The 18,138-nt window shown below is 33.9% G+C and overlaps 1 protein-coding gene across 1 annotated transcript in view; it reads right to left on the bottom strand.

The window, feature by feature from the left end:
* LOC145256428 (importin-4-like) overlaps positions 1 to 13,741 on the bottom strand; it is a 91,135-nt gene extending 77,394 nt beyond the window's left edge. Inside the window, exons 1-2 of the mRNA XM_080115360.1 lie at positions 13,497 to 13,741; positions 678 to 764 (exon numbers count right to left, since the gene is read on the bottom strand). Of these exons, the coding sequence (XP_079971486.1) occupies positions 678 to 764; positions 13,497 to 13,562 (153 nt within the window). The 5' untranslated portion in view covers positions 13,563 to 13,741. The remainder of the gene's footprint in view (positions 1 to 677; positions 765 to 13,496) is intronic.
* Positions 13,742 to 18,138: the final 4,397 nt, after the last annotated feature.

Genomic DNA, 18,138 nt, shown 5'->3' with positions numbered 1-18,138 from the left:
TAGTCTTAATTTGCACTAAAAAAAAAAAAAAAAAAAATTTCAATGATTTTTAAAGAAAAGAATGATCGCAAAAACAAAAACAATAAATAAAAATACATGCACAGAGGAGGTATGAGCCTGAGATTTGTCTTGTTACTGCTTCCACTGGAAGTTAGGAAGTACATTAGCTGATTAAGAGTAAGGGAGATAATTCTCTAAAATTCTATACAAAATCTTACTTTACTTACGTTACAGAAACTGAACAAAGTCGAGCAAGTGTAATGTGTTTTGTAGTGCAATTAAATTAAAGTTTTTATTGGCTTTTTTTTTTTTTTTTTTTTTTTTTACTTCAACCAAAGCTTTACTGCTAATGTTATTCAGCTGGTTGTAAGTAATTTATTGTTTTTCTAATAAAACGTTTACAAATTTAGAAAAAACATTTTTTTAAAGTACTTTTTTTTTTTCAATTTTATGCAAAAACAGCTTCCCAATCAAGTTGATATACCAAGCTGAAGAGTCGAGAAACCTGGCATAAATATGTACTTTAAATTTCAAACACAAAATTAACATTGTTAAACAAATACACATATTTAGCAAATTATATTTGCAAATCCCTAAAATATTGTTGAGTATATAAATTACTAAATATAAGAAATCATAATATCACATTTTTATGGAAACACGTCTATTATACTAACCTCACTGCTCTTAGAAGTACCAAGGATTTGACAGAACAAGGGTACAATGTCATGGTTTTTGAAGAGCACCTTCATCTGTTCTGAAGCCTGGAAGAGAGATGAACAACAAATAAAAAATTTTTAATTAATTTGGTTTGTTTTCAAACATTTTGTTTATCAATAAATTTCATCAATATTTCAATGGCAAGATTACATTTACTCAGTATAAAGATTATCCTAAGGAATTCCAAAAGGCAAGCAGTACACGCAAGAGGTACAGTCATGTGGATCCTCCTGGATAAAACTATTCAACAATGCAGGATAGTGACTGAAGTTTGGCAGACAGTGCTGGACTTATTAAATTAAAACTCTTTTTTGTACCCTGTCCAAGACTGAGAGTTGGACCACTAACCCAAATGTGACAACACTGTGCATGGAAGAATGGTGGCTTTATAGAGATGTAGAAGGTCTGAGAATTTTTCTAGCAGATTATCCCAGCCTAAACTCTGCTTTTTCTTATATATTTATTCAAATTCATGTTATGAGCATCTGTCAGACAAGTGTTGTCAAGAATAGATCAAGAACTGAAACTTGCTGGTTTTCACCACCTGAGAGATGGATCAGGAAGGAGACGGTTTGTGAAAAATAAAAAAATGTGCACTCCAAAATCTACACATGTTGTTACAAGCTGAATCTGTGTAGCTCAAGAAACCAAGCAAGAAGCCGTGCAACTCTCATTTCTCTTGTGTTGTCCTTTAGTTCTCACATTCCATGAGCCATGCTTCTGACAAAGAGAGAAGAATTGCTGTTTTCTAGGTCAGAATCAATTCTATCTAATCATTGGCAAGTTTTTGACCTTGAAATATTTTTTTTTAGTGCAAGTGGCTTCATTCCTTGTCTAGAGCAATTTCTATAAAAATCTGTATGGAGGACATTTGATATCACTTCGATCTAAAGAGCGAGTCAGAGATGCAGTCACATAGGATACAAATCTGGATCGAAGGAGATGAAATATGGTATAATATTAATTACAAGCACACGTAGGCTTGATCTTCAGATTCTAAATCAAGTTCTTTTGTTAAGGGAAAGGCGTAACAGATATAGACTCCTAACAAATGCATATGCTTGTCAGTCTTTAGAGCATAATTGGAAGTATCCTGGAATATCAAAATGATTAGGTTGGTTGGTTGTTTTTGTTTTACAGCATATCAACCCTTTTCAGGTTATTTAATGCTGAATCCAGTTATTTTGAAGAAAATTTTTTTTAATAGAATATATTTGTTGTTTTCAAGTCAGTTTCTATTTAACCCATAGTTGGGACCCTAACAGGTACTACCACTCCGGGTCAGAGTGAACCTGGGAGCAATGGCAATTAAAGGGTGGCTTCACACTCCCCAAAGCCCGCAAACTGGGGCCTCACCACTGGATATAGTTTAAGGTCATATCCAGGACCAAAATGATTAGGAGATTGAGGAATTCAGCTTACTTTTGCTAAGTGCTAAGATAAGAGGAAGAATTTTACATCATTTGAGGTTAGTTCTAATTTCTTATATTTGTGAGCAAAAACCTTAAGAGAGGTGATTTGTTATTTTTACTCTTATTCTCATAGTCATTAACATTGTGGGTTGAACAAAGTGGATGTTTTTTGAATGTCAGAAAACAAGGTTCACACAAGTAGACTAGCTAAATCTTCATTGGGTTGTGACCCCAGAAAAACCCAGAGATAAGTGCAGACTCTCATTCATGCCAGACAATTGTCCAGATATACAATTATTGATAGGTAGCACTAAAAATGGTTGCTCCAAGAGTTAGGGCTTGTTTAACTGTCAAAAACAGCAGCCAGGCAGGCTCTTAAAATACCAGAACAAGAGCAGCTCAATGCAGTCCTGTGAAACTAAGTGACAAGCAAGTATCCCTAAATTGTCCAGATGAAGAAAAAGAGATGGTGAGGTGGTGTTCATTGTCCTAGTTAGGAAACTAGGCAAATCATTCGACAGTTCAAAAGTTTCTGTGATGGTATCTGTTCCTGGCTACTACATAAAGGAGTGCAAGCTGGATGATAGGCTCTACCTATCTACCCCTTAACTGTAGGTTTACAAAACTAAAATCTTTGCTCTAATGAGGTTGTTGGCAAAGACTAAGGACGCTTCCTGCCCACAGTGGTTCAGTGCTAAGGCACCAGGACACGGGTATTATCAGTTTCCATTCTCCTAGATGACCTAACAAGATTTATGGGTCAATCTCAGTAGGTGGAGTAACCACACACTTGTATATTATACTAGGTTTCTATGTGTCTCCATAAAAAAAATGTTAAGTATGTACCTGAAATAAGATTTGTCAATTTTTTTTTTTTTTATATGGAGATGTTTCCTCTCAGATAGATGTGTGTATATTTATAAGAATATTCCTCAATCTGTCTGGTAAAACATTCCATAATTCTGAAAAGAAAAAGATTTAGCTTACCTTGGAAATAAATGATTTTTTACAAGCATACTTTGCAATGACTTAACTAGAGTTTAAAACAGTATACAATGCAGGTCATGTGGTTCGTGGTACGGGAGGAATAAGAGTATGAGTCGATACTTCTGATTATTCTAAATGTTTTAGTTTCTCATAAAAAAAAAAAATCAAATAAAAAGGAAAAAAAAAAACATTTTATAAGTTTCAAAATTGCAACCAAAATTGGAATTACCAACCAAGACATTTGAGATATAAAAAAAAAAAAAAAAAAAAAAAAAAAAAAAATTTAATTTTAAATGTATATAGAAAATGTAGAATATCCAAAATTAAAATGTGACCAACTTTGCCCTATAAAAAAAAAAAAAAAAAAAAAAAAAAAAAAAAAAAAGAAAATTTCCTAGTGTACATGGTTGACAATTGTAGTAGATAGAGCGCAAGTGAAAATTCCTTTTGTTTCCTGTATGGAAAACTATTTTGAAAGAAAATTTGCAGGGGTATCTTTTGGAAATTTCGGAACCTTCTCTTGTCAAAATTGAGAATCTTTGTTAAAGTTCGAAAAGATGCGCTTGAAATGTGTCATATGTTACATTGTCTATAATTTTGTCAATATAACATCTAAGATGAGATTAGTAGTCTGAATATTGAAAATTATCCTTATCTGAAAAGTTCTGAAATATTTAAAAATTTATTTTCCAATCTTAATTATAAAAGTGTAAACCATCTAAGTGTCTTTGCTTGCTTGAATCTTGTATATAATAAAGCCATATTCCTGTCCGTTTGTTCACAATTTAATATCTACAAAAGGTACACCGTTTCACAAATTAATTTTCATACTGAAAACAGATTTATATACACTTATTCCAGCATGATCTCTCTATTTATATATACATACTACATATTCAAAAGAAATCTACACTCAAGGAATAGTCTCCTTTGCATATTACATTAAAGAAAATCTTTTAATAATTAGCTTGATGTTATTAATTATTTGTTGTAATAAAATCGTTTTAATTAGTCTATTTAGAAATATTATTTACAGTTGATTTAATTCATTTTTAATTTATTTTCAATTATTAATAGCTGACAAAAAGTTTTATTTAAAACCAGAAGTAAGCTAATTTAATGCTATGAGACATTTCCGTTTAAGCTATGAAAGTTACTTTGAGTTTGATTTTCATAGACCAAGATGGATGTGTTTTATGCTTCCCTAAATTAAATACATGGTTACTTTTCTTAACAAGTTATGATATTTGGTGTATCTTAAATAGTACATGACCAATTCCTCTGCCCAGCAATATGTTTGAATTGGGCAATGCCGGGTATATATAGCTAGTTAAAATATAAAAACATTAATTTTCTTCAAAATCCTATTGTTTTTAATTAAAGAATAGTATCATAAATATTGAGTGATTGCATGAAAGATATGCATTAGTTAATGCTAAGTATTTTCTATTTTTCTTTTTAAAGAAAAACAATATCATATTGAAACTTTGAACCGGTCATGGTAGATTGTGGCATCAATATGTAATCAGTACATAGTAAGCAGACTAACATCTGTCACAAAGGCCGGCAAACAATAATTTATTTTATTTTTGCAGTAAAATAAAATTATTTTGTTTGTAAAATTAAAATAGATTTGAAACCTAACAAACTGGGGGAATGTTAGATTACAAAATTACAAGTTATACAAAAAAAATTTTTTTCATATTTTTCAAAGGAAACCATTTTTTTTTTTTTTAAATTTTCGCCATGCCTTTTTATAATTAGATTTGAAATATTAATAAAGGGTAAGTGACAAGCATTATCATAAATGTAAATTTAACTTTTCGAAATTCTATCTGCTTTCTACACAACTTAGAGATTGTTTATCATTTATTTATTTATTGAAATAAAAAGTGTCAGTGTAAAAAAAAAAAAAAAAAAAAAAAAAAAAAAAAAAATTAGAAAAGGATTTGGAAGCATTTAAAATAGTCAAATAAAGTCATTTTAGGCTTTATAATTCACCAAATTCCTATATGCATTAAAAGATTGAAAGTTATTTATATTCAGTAATTTATACATGGGAGATTAAAACATTAATATAATTACTGTCTCAATTTTACGTAATTTTATCCTGAATATGATCAAAACTCACATGAAATATTCCAACTGTCAATATAGTACAATTGAACAGAAGCATTTATTTCCATCTCGTAGATAACCAGAAAATAAAAATTTCACTTAATTAGGTACTTATATAGAATTAAATCTATTACAGAAAAAATAATGTCATGAGACGTAGATGTCATAGTCCAAAAATCATAAATTGATCAAGTAGTTTTTTTTTTCAACTAAGAAAATCAAATTTTATTACAAAGCAAGATGTTTTGATCAGCCATGCTTAATAAAAAGGAGACAATTCAATTCTAATAGTCGAGATAAGCATTAGTCTTTTAATGGTTACAATTTCCTACCAAAATCGCTAAAAAAAAAAAAAAAAAAAAAAAAAAAAAAAAAAAAAAAACTTAATCTATGTGATTTTTGGAATGACATCGTTTCAGGTACGTATATCAAAGATTTTTTTGCAATTTATTTTTAAAATAGGTTTAATTCTAAATAAGTATCCTTAGTTAGAGTAACTAAAAAAACTTTAAAAATAGTTTATCGTTGAGTACTCCTGTCGGTAGCCATCGGTGTAACTTCTTTTTTTTTTTTTTTTTTTCTTGTCGAAAAATATATAGCGAAACTATTTAGCAACATTCTTGAGACGTCAAGGACTTCAATAATAAAAAATAATAATAATAATAATGTAAGAGGAAGCAGTCGCGGCTTTTCGCTTTTTATTTCTGCGGCGTATAAGAAAACAATACATAAGAAATGTAGAAAAATGATTAAATTCGTAATTCTGCTAAGGATTTTTTTTTTTTTTTTTAAATCACGTTTTTTATAAGGACATATTTCAGTTTTCATAGTAAAAGAAACCTCATACAACTATTGATTGCGAATGATAACTTAGTGAAGTTGTAAGTTTCAGCATCCTAAGTCGTTCTATACGATTAGATTTAATTTACAGTACAAGGAGTTTTAAAAAAATTTAAAAAAAAAAAAATTTAATTTTTCATAAAGGCGTATATTCATTTACTAGAGCGTGGCCTACGTAAATAAACTGTCCATTAAAATCGCGTAACCTGCTAACGTCGCATAAAGAACAGTGGTCACGGGGTTAATGTGAACGGATGGGGTCCCAAGATCGTTTGCTCTGTGTTTAGGGGAAAAGATGGTTATGTCATACTGCGGTGTCGAGGCAAAAAAAAAAAAAAAAAAAAAAAAATTAACCCTTTGAATGAAGTGTCGAGTTGTTAACTTAGAACACAAGAAAAAGAATTAAAGAAAAAGGCAGCTCAAAGAATTTTCGAGCATTTATTACTATAGACAGCATTAGAAATTTTTTGAAAAATTAAACAGTTCAAATAATTAGAAATTTTTTGAAAAATTAAACAGTTCAGATAATTAAAAAAAAAAAAAAAAAAAAAAAAAAAAAAAAAAAATGAAAAATTAAACAATTCCACAAGGTAAGTTACTTTTCATATAATTTTGAAAGGGTTAATTTTTTGCCTCGACACCCGTCAGAGTATGACGTAACCCACTTTTTCCCCGAACTCAGAACGAGGCTGGATCTTAGGACCCCATCCGTTCACATTAACAGGTCACGGTTAGGCGGTGGTTATTTTACTGAATTTTTAATTCTAAATAAACCAACAGGAAAGCTTAATATATTCACTGAAAAAAGATGTAGTCCAAAAATTATGGAAAATAAATCTTAATACAAAAATAAAAATTTACTATCCCGAATCAAGGAAATCCGAACAAGACCGCGTGGCGTTTCCATATTAGAAACGGAATAACAAATTACACAAATGTCGTTCAGAGTTTGAACTACGAATAGCAAGTGAATTTTATTTTCTTAAAAATTATACTCGATAATTTTTCATAATTTTGAACTGCCGGCTTTTCTGTAGAAGAGGTTTCCCCAGATTTTTACTTTCGTTTTTCTCGCTTCAATGCCCCTATTGTAGCAATGTAGCAACAGCACTGCCACTAAGCCGACATCAAGTGGACTTCTTTTTTTTTTTTTTTTTTTTTTTTTTTACAAAGGCATCACCACATTATCAAGGCCCAGAGGCCACTCAAGGATAAGGATTAAAGAGTGTACAGTAGAAATTGGTCAATATAGTAATCATTAGTAATGAAAATTTGGTAAATTTAATAACTTATATAGAACGGCTCATCAAGAACTTATTTACTTTAGACTTGAACACAACCATATTGTAGTCAGCCGGAAAGCAGGAAAACGGAAGACAATTCCACAGGCGTGCAGTTCTAAGAAAGAAGCTTTGTTCATGGAATCTACGTTTAGGTTTAGGCACAGATAAAGAGTGGGGGAAATTATTGATAGTGTTTACAGCTAGACGAGTGTTTCTTGTGAAAGTTTGGCGAGGGGGGACCATAGATTGAAGCTCAGTTGAACACTTTCCATGAAAATAACGATACATCAGAGACAAACTCGCAACATCTCTTCTGTGAGATAGAGGTTGCAAGGAGGAGAAAAGGACATCTCCTACGAGGCTACGAAGTCTATTTTGAACTCAAGGCAGGACAAGTCCTTTCTAGCAGCTCCTGCCCAGATGTGGCAACAGTATTCCATCCTTGGACGTACCTGGCTCTTATATAGATAGAGAATAGCATCAGCAGTGAGATATCTACTGGATCGATAGAAAGATCCCACCATTTTTCCAGCGGCCTTGGCAACAGATTTGATATACGTGTTCCATTTAAGATCAGGAGTAATGGTCAAGCCCAGAAGCTTGTCAAAACTTGAGGCCTCCTGAAGACGAGAGCCATTCATTTCAATTGATGACAAATGTGAATTAGAATGTTGATGATGTAAAGAGAGAAGCTTGGTTTTAGATGCATTAAAAGTAACCAGCCACTCCTTTCCCCATTGTACTACGTGCTCAAGATCAGAGGAGAGAGAATTGGAGAGAACTTGGTCGTTTACTGTCTTAGATGTGGTACCATAAATGGTAGTGTCGTCAGCATAAATGTCTACAAATGATGTAAGGATATGATTTGGAAGATCATTAATGTAGATCAGGAAAAGAGTTGGGCCCAGGATGGATCCCTGAGGGACACCGGCATTAATACTGTGAGCTTCTGATTTTTGCCCCTTTCTACCAAAACGGTCATTAAATTTTTTGATGGTTAACATATTTCAAACTGATAGAAATTGCACAATGAAAATAATTAAATTGAAACAAATTATTTCGAATTGTCATCTCCGTCGGCATTCCCCGGTAGAGGCGCCTCAGGCGATTAGCAATAAACTAATCCCTTCTCAAAGACAGAAGGCAAAGCCTGCTACGAGAATGGACCAGTCGTTTACTTGAGTAAAAAAAAAAAAAAAAATCCACTGATGTCTGTCCGCTGCTACGAATTCGGAATAGGGGCACATGAGCGAGAAAAGCGAAAGTAGAAACCAGAGCGACATCTACAGGAGTTTCTGAATTTATATATATATATAATATATATATATATATATATATATATATATATATATTAACCTAACGTAATTTTTAAAGCTACAAAATCGAATAATTACTTAAAATTATTATTTTGCAAAAAAAAAAAAAAAAAAAAAAAAAAAAACCTTTGGTACTCCTTGGGCGTGGAGTTCCATGGCGACTAGCATAAAAATTTAACGGGTAAATGTTTACTTTAACTACAACAGAACACCGACCAATAAAATTTGGATTTTTGAAGGTTATCGGGGTCGCTGACAACGAATCTGATATTCAACCCTGTCGCAAATTTACCGTTTGCATGGTATTAACCCCTGAACCCTCGCACTATTTTGTGCCAACTCACACCGCCAGCGTTTATGCTATTCTTACATGATGCGTTTGCGCATGTAAGCGCGTAGTAAGGTGACTTGTCACGTCGCGGAAGGATTTTTTAACAGACATTTTAAAATTTAAAATAAGAAAGTTTTCAAAAACAAAATGTGGTTCATTTTTCTGTGTTACGTAGTTTTTGATGCTTTTTTAATTGATCTAAAAAATTAAGTTTTCACGAGCGGTCTACAAAAGCATTTTTATTTTTCGTTTTTTTTTTTATAATTTTTTTTGGAGGGGGGAATTCAATTATAAAACGTGTACAACATTTAACAGGTGCTTCTGCAGTTTAATTTACCACTTTTCCGTAAGTAACGCGCCAACATACACCGAGCAATTTTTCAAACATTCTGTTTACATTGGTGGATAGGGCGGTGAGGGGAGGGGCAGGTGGTGTTGCGCGCATGCGCGCGCGACGCCACCCGTCCCTGCGAACGCATCATGTAAGAATAGCATAACGATAGCGGTGAGTTGGCACAAAATAGTGCGAGGGTTCAGGGGTTAATACCATGCAAACGGTAAATTTGCGACGGGTTGGAATATCAGATTCGTTGTCAGCGACCCCGAAAATCTAAACAACAAATTTTATTGGTCGGTGTTCTACTGTTCTGTTGTAGTTAAAGTAAACATTTACCCATTAAATTGTTCTGCTGGTCGCCATGGAACTCAACGCCCAATGAGTACCAAACTTTTTACATAACTTTCATTCATTTAGGACACTGAATATATTTATTTCTCTCCCCACAGTGATAAATGTGACACCAGGGTCGGAAAGTGGGATTGAAAAATCTTTGCAGGAGGATCCTGCAAAGATGACTGGTCATCTCCGTCGGCAATCCCCGGTAGAGGCGCCTCAGGTGATTAGCAATAAACTAATCCCTTCTCAAAGACAGAAGGCAAAGCCGGTGACTAGAATCGACCAGCCGTTACACACCACAATCAACAGGGAAATCACAAAAAAAAAAAAAAAAAAAAAAAAAAAAAAAAAAAAAAAAAAATTCGTCAGCGCCCGTCCCGTCCCGTCAAACTTAAAAATCGAATCGGAAACTCAAAATGAAACGAATTTAATTTTTATTATTACCAGAAGAGGATGCATTATTATCTGTTATTATTTTAGTAAGAATTAATTACTATTTCGTTATCTTTCTAAAATGTTTCGTCATCCTTACTAAAATAAATTGTTAATTCTTTTTTTTTTTTTCATGTATACCTGCTAATCATGTATACCTGCTAATTACGTTATTTTTTTTTTTTTATTCATGTGTACCTTACCTATTTTACCCAATTATCATTTTCATATAACTATTTCGTTAACAAGAATTTTCTGCTGCGTAATAAAAAATAAAGTTAGTTTTATTGTTTTCGAGTTTACGATTCGATTTTTAAGTTTGATGGGCGCGGATGATCTTTTAGCGGTGATTTGGCCAGGGTATTCCGACATCGATGTTTTACCATTACAAGAAGGGTTGAAAACTTGATTTTTGGAACCGAAGGAAGAAAATCCCCGACTGCGCTGAAAGCGTAGAACTTTTAACACCATGTTATGAATAAGGAAATAAATGCGTAAAAATATAATCCAAGAAAATGTATTAGATAAGGCAAAGATTTAAAATTAAGTTTTGTTTCTTGCGATATTGCAAAATATTTTTAGAATTTTAGATGAAAAAGAAATCGATACGAGAGTTCAAAATGTAATTCAATGCAAATGCGTTACGTTTGCAATAACCGGTATTATTGCAATGTTTTTACATCGACTTTCTATTGTAAAAATGAACATGATTCAGTGTACCGCGTTATTTAATTGAAATGAGTGAGGGTATGAATTTAGAAAAACTCGACCCCGGAAAACTCGTCCCCTTTTGCTAGGTAGGAAAACTGGTCCCTTATTGAATAAATATCGATTGAAAACACATTTTATGACCCTTCTTGAAGATATTGTCTTTAAAAGAGAATACACATCCGATAATATTTTTTTAAATATTTTTTGTTTATTACTCTTGTTTAAAAAAAATTAAATTAATTTTTTCTAAGTTTTCGTTTTCTACCTAGCTTTGAAAGTTTGTGATCTTTCAACTTATTTTAAAGAGTTTATTTAGTTTAAAAAAAAAAAAAAAAATTTAATAATGTCGAGTATTACTTATGAATAAAAAATGTCCGACATAAGAGGATCACGTTTTAGGAGGATAATTGCTTAAAAATAGAAAAATAAAAATATTAAGGTAAATATGACTGAGCCCCACTGGGGCTCGTTTATATCTACCTCAGCCCCAGCCCCACCTCCAAAAGAAAATAAATTTGTATATTTTTAGGTACATCCCATAATATTTTTTTAAATATTTTTAAATGTTTGTTGAAAAAATTAAATTGATGGGCTTGTATTACTGTACACAGATTCGAAAAAGTTGTCAAAAAACAAATATATAACAAATAAAGGTTATCAAAGGCAAGATAAGTTACTTTTCTACCTAACTGGGTATATTTTTCGTGTTTTTATTCAATGTAACATGTTTATTCAGCTCGAAAAGCATACAGTGTTACCGATGTATTGGAAAATTCAAAATGGCGGCCGACTCTCCCTTTAACACGGTAAGTTCGGGAAAATCTGTTATAAATAATAAACTAGACAAAATACTATGAAAAAAAAAAAAAAAAAACACCGAATATATGTCAAGTTATGTCACGGTAACATATTGAGCGAATTTCTAACAGTATTTTGTCTAGTTTATTATTTATTACACCTTTTTCCGAACTTACCGTGTTAAAGAGAAAGTCGGCCGCCATTTTTAATTTTCCAATATCGGTAAACACTGTATGCTTTTCGAGCTGAATAAACATGTTACATTGAATAAAAACACGAGAATCATATCCAGTTTGGTAGAAAAGTAATTTATCTTGCCTTTGATAACATTTATTTGTTATATATTTGTTTTTTGACAACTTTCGAATCTATGTGTACAGTAATACAAACCCACATTGGGGTGTTTCGCGATTATTTCTTTATAAGTTATTAAACCGACTTTTTTGTTTTCAAATTCGTTTAAAAGTCTGCCAATGGTTAGGTTACTGAATTAGATTTTTAAAACTTCAGAACTGAAATCAAACTTCGTTTAATCAAGAAATTGTAAGCTAACAATTAAATATTACTAAAACGAAAATCAAGTTAAGCCTATTAACAGAGATTTTTTTTTTTTCGTATCATTCTAGAAAAGAAATTGGTAAAACTATACAAACACCGTGACAGCGAATTAACCCTACCCCTAACCCTAACCCTAACGCTGTCACGGTGTTTGTATAATAATACCAAGAAATTAAGAGAAAATTATATTAAACAGAATAGTTTGTCAAAAAAGGGAATCTCTTGCAGCGATAATCTTTCACGTTATCAAAACGAATGGAAAGAAACCTTAAATGGCCACGTGGTTTTAAATAATGAAAAGTTAAGCTACATAAATAAAATTGTAGTTAAACGAATAAAATTAAGATGAAGACTTGAAAGAAACCTTTAGCCAAGCATTACAATAAATAAATATAGCTAAAATGCAATATAAATTTGAATAAAAGACAATAAGTCATTAGTTGAATGTGCAATTGTTTAACCTTCTCAAGTGTGCATTTTTTGTTTTCTTTTCCCCCCCCCCTTTCTTTCACAAGACTTAAAACATTTTTATAATCCAATTATTACACATTGTATTGTAAAACAAACCGGGGTTGCCCAAACCAGTAAAACCCTTATGTATATTCAGACTTTATAAAAAAATTTTTTTTTTTTAATTTTAAATTAAAAAAATACAAATAAATGTTACCAAAGGCAAGAGAAGTTATTCTACTTAACTAAATAAGAATTTGAAAGTGTGCGTATTTTAACACGTTTATTTACTCTGAAGCAAAAAAAAAAAAAAATGTGAAGTCTTAAGTTAGAATGAAAAAGTTGCAGTTTTGTTATAGCCATTTGGACCCTCAATAAGCACTCCAAAATCGCAATTTAAACAAAATTCTGCTAGACCATATCTTCGTACGATTGGTGATATTTATTGGATAGGTTTCGACTATATTTTTTTTTTTTAAGTATTGTAGTGATTCAATCAACAAACAATAATGTAATTACATTTAGTTAATAAAAATAGTAAAAGGCCCCACCTCCACCTCCCATGTTGTGTAATATTAGCAGAAATGCAACAAAGTCTGATTGGTACTTGTGCATTCATTTTACGCAAATTTAAATTAATTTCCTAAAAATGAATGAATTTGGGGATTTGTCAAGTGTTGGAAAGAGAAAGAGTTTGTTTGTTTGTTTTTTTTAATTAATAGCTAATAATTTACTTTAACAAATTTTTAACAGATTAAATTTTTTTTTATGAATTGAAGCACTTCAAAAAAAAAAAAAAAAAATGTGAAGCATTAGTGGCTACAATTTTTGTTGTTGTTTCATTCGTAATTTTAAAAGACCCACCTTCTTGATAACTTCATTGTCCGGCATCAAAAGCTGTTCGATAATGTTCTCTAATTCGGAGGTCATGGTGAGCGTAAATTGGAAATAATACTTTAAATATTTCTTTTTATACAGTCGTTGGCATAATAAACACGATCAATCATTAGATACCAAAAAAAAATAAAGATTTCTCTTTCCAGACCGCAATAACGATGCCTATGGTCTGATATATACACAAAATATGACGGGCAATTCAATTCTTAGTCTCTCCAAATTGAAGAGTTACATTAAATTTACAAGCAAAAACTGAAATAGGTTTTACCAGCTGGACCTATCATTCGATGTTGTCCGTTATTTATTTATTTATTTATTTATTTTACAAGATGGTCACCACTTATCAAGGCCCAGAAGCCACTCAGGGATAAGGGTTATTGTAAGTACAGTAGGTTAGTGTGGATATTTAAAGTGTCTACTTAAGGGGGCGGTTGATCAGGAATTTGTTTACGTTGGACTTGAAGTTGTAGTCAGGAGGGAAGCAGACAGACGGAACAGAGTTCCACAGGCGTGCAGTTCTAAGAAAGAAGCTTTGTTCATGGAATCTACGTTTGGATTTAGGCATAGATAAAGAGTGGGGAAAGTTTTTGACAGTGGATTCAGCTAGACGGGTGTTTTTTTGTAAAAGATTGGCGAGGGGCGATCAGAGATTGGAGTTCAAACGAGCACCTACCATGGAAATAACGATAAAACAAAGATAGGCTTGCAACGTCTGTTCTGTGGGAGAGAGGTTGCAGGGAAGAGAAAAGGGCATCCACCACGAAGTCTATTTTGTACTCTGTCAAGGCAGGATAGGCTGTTTTTAGCAGCTCCTGTCCAGATATGGCAGCAGTACTCCATCCTTGGACGTACTTGGCTTTTATATAGATAGAGAATTGCATCAGTAGTAAGATATCTTCTGGAGCGGTAGAGGGATCCCACCATCTTTCCAGCGACCTTGGCAACAGATTTGATGTACATGTTCCATTTCAGATCAGGAGTGAAGGTCAAGCCCAGAAGCTTGTCAAAACATGGGGCTTCTCCTAGACGAGAGCCATCCATTTCAATTGATGCCAGATGGGGATCAGAGCGTTGATGATGTAAAGATAGGAGTTGGGTTTTAGATGCATTAAAGGTAATCAGCCACGTCTTCCCCCCACTGAACCACTCGTTCGAGATCAGAGGAGAGAGAATCAGAGAGAGCTTTGTCATTTATAGCCTTTGATGTGTTACTGTAGATGGTCGTGTCATCAGCATAGATGTCAACGAATGATTTAAGTATGTGTCATTGATGTAGATCAGGAAGAGAGTTGGGCCCAGGATGGACCCTTGAGGGACTCCAGCATTAATACTGCAGGCTTCTGATTTTTGTCCATCAACCACTACTCTTATGAGCCTATCAGAGAGAAATGATTTAATGATCGAGAAAATATTTCCAGTTATACCGTAGCTGGAGATCTTGAGAAGTAGGCCTTTATGCCATACCTTGTCGAAGGCCTTTGATATGTCAAGAGCTATTGCCCTGGAAAGGAAGCCTTTGTCAAGAGATTCACTAATCCTATGAAATATAACCATTAGCACATCTGCGGTAGATCTTGCAGAACGGAAACCATATTGCGTGTCACTAAGAAGGTTGTTTCTGTTGAGATGGTTGACTATTTCTCTATTTAATATGGATTCCAGCAACTTACTTATGACACACAGGAACCTTATTGGTCTGTACTGAGAGGGAGATGACTGATCACCTGAGTTCTTAAATACAGTGTATACTGATAAGGTTTTCCAGGGTGTTGGAAAGCACTTCTCCTTAAGGCAACGTTTAAACAGTTTCGTAAGTATGGGAGCAAGTTCTGGTTGAAGCTTTTTTAACACTATAATTGGGATGCCGTCAGGGCCAGTAGATTTACTGGAATCAAGGTTCTTGATTAGCTTGGCGACCTCATGCACAGATATTTGTATGTTACCTAGTGTGTTCTGTGTTATAGGAGGAAATATGGGGAGTTGATGGCCTTCGTCGCATAGGGTAGAATTAGCTGCAAAGTTCTTGGCAAATAGTTTGGCCTTGTCTGAAGCTGAGGAGATGACCTCTGGTCCGTTGATAATGGTTGGGATAGAATGCACACTTCTGTTCAGGATACTATTTGTTATTTGCCAAAACTGGTGGGAACCAAGCCGCTGATCAGCTACTTTGGATTTAACAGACTGGGCATATAGCTCTCTTGCATTTTTTATTACTCTTTTACAGTGGTTGCTGGCATTCCTGAAAGCAGCTTTAGTCTCAGTGCATCTATTATGTTGGTAGCTATGGAAAAAGTGATTTCTGTGCGCGATGACAGCAGCACATTCTGAGGAGAACCATGGCTGGCTGGTAGGTTTTTCTTGGAATTTTTTAGATGGTATGAATCGGTCTATGCCTACAATTAACCATTCGGTCAGGTCTGATACTATAGAGGACACATCATTTTTAAACATGGAATGCAGAGCTAGATCAGATATAAATGTATGGAAGCTATCCCAGTCAGCCATGGAGTATCAGTATACAGTACGGTGGAGGGGTACGTCTGGGGACTTATTACATTTCATTTTTATCTTAACTGATATGATGGAGTGGTCGGAGGATCCTAGAGAAGAAAGAACGGAACATGAACATAGCTCAAGGAAAGTTGAGAGAAAAAGGTCTAGGAGGCTTGCAAATTGACCTGTAGTATCGGGCACACGGGTGGGCTCGCGAACAATCTGAGTGAGGTCATAAGCAATGGCAAAATCATGACAGAACCTCCCCTCATCTTCCGTCTTATTTGAGTGGGTCAGCCATTCCACATTATGGATATTGAAGTCACCACAGATGTGGATTTAAGCTGTGGGGTGTGCAGACAGGATGTGATCTATTTTCTCAGATATGCTCTTAAAGATAGTAACTCCGCTGTTGTGGGGCCGATAGAGGGCAAATATAAATGCAGTGGTGTAAGCAAGGGCAACCCGGAAGCACATATAGGGTAAATTAGGATCTTCTCTAGAGATATCCCTGCCACATGGGAAGCCATCTTTAATGTAAGCACATATTTCATGCCCATGGCGATATTGGGGGTCAGATTTAGATGTTAAGTTAGAGTATCCGTTAATTATGAACTCATCTAGGGAAGTGGTCGGCCCTATTCCAGTTTCGCATAGAAAGAATATGTCCGGTGTCGTCTCCTGTAATTGGGTTTCAACCTCTGGAAGGTTGGAACGTAGACCCCTGATGTTGGAGAAGGAGACATGGTAGTAGGGGTCTACATTGGAAGATGGGGTTCTAGATTTATTCGAGTTTTTTTTTTCTGGTAATGTTTCATGTTGAGGTTTTGGGATTTGTGGAACAGGTCGGCATACTTGGTTAGAGCAGTACAGAGAGGAAAAGTAAGAGAGAAAAAGACAGGAATTTTTTTTTTTTGTAGCACATGAAAAGGTAAAGCCGTAACAATTACCCACTAGTATGGCATCGAGAGGCCCCACTAGAGACTACTGCATGGTCCAGAGTCCATTCGCCAAACGGCAATACAGCAGTCCCAGTACTTTGTGCCTGCTGATAGGACAGCCTCCTTAGTGGTTAATCCAAGGTTCGTTCCCTGACTATCAGGCGGATAACGTCAGCCCAGACAAAATGTTTACCTCCAGCACCCTTACTAGTGACATGGCCACAAGGATAGACATACACAGAAAAATTTCCGACATCTCAGACTACTGTTTACAAAGTACTACGACCTTTAAAGCAGCTTTTTCTTCACCCTTTGTCAGAAAAATCACTCATTTGCATGAGGACTGAGGGACAAAAAAGGAGAAGCAAGAGTTACTGGAGCTGCCGATAACACATATTTATTTATGTTTGTTTTTTTTTACTATTTTTTTTAATAGCATTTGAAAAATTACATTATTATTATTTTAGATGGATACCCTGAGCTAAATCACCCTTGTCCTCTAAAAAAAAAAAAACCGAGATTCTACTTTTTTAGACGATTACATATGATCAACAAAAGTCTGAAACATTTGGCTGAAAAATAAAATAAAATAATAAAAAATTATTTCCCGGCCATTCTCAAACACACACAGTATAGCATTTTAGTGGAGTTGAGCAGATTTTTTTTTTTTTGGGGGGGGGGGGGTAAGAGAGAGAGTTTTGTGAGATTACCACCTTAAGGTTAATGGTAGGGCTGAAGGGAATTTTTAGGAGGGCATCTTGCCACTCTGATAGGGTTAGTAGTTGGGTTATTGGAGGGATTTGGTGAAGCTTGCCACTCAGAATTCGAGTTAGCAGTATGGGTGGGGCAGGGATTTTAGAGTACCACTTGGACTTAGGGTTGATCGTAGAGTTAAGGGGTGGGGTTCCCTTTAGGGAGGAGCCTTGACACTAGGATTTAAGGATTAGTGTTAGAGTAAAACAGGGTTTAAGGGATTTTGTTTTTGATAAAAAGTAAATTCTTTTTATTAACTTTTCAACATGAACCCAACTCTCTTCCTGATCTACATCAATGATCTCCCAAAGCACATACTTAAATCATTTGTTGACATCTATATCGATGACATGACCATCTATGGCAACACATCAAAGGTCATAAATGACAAAGTTCTCTCTGATTCTCTCTCCTCTGATCTT

Source organism: Euprymna scolopes, chromosome 1, assembly GCF_053919585.1.
Source record: "Euprymna scolopes isolate OS-2025 chromosome 1, ASM5391958v1, whole genome shotgun sequence".
In the NCBI taxonomy this organism is placed as follows: domain Eukaryota; kingdom Metazoa; phylum Mollusca; class Cephalopoda; order Sepiida; family Sepiolidae; genus Euprymna; species Euprymna scolopes.
This window is presented reverse-complemented; position numbering and strand designations above follow the sequence as displayed.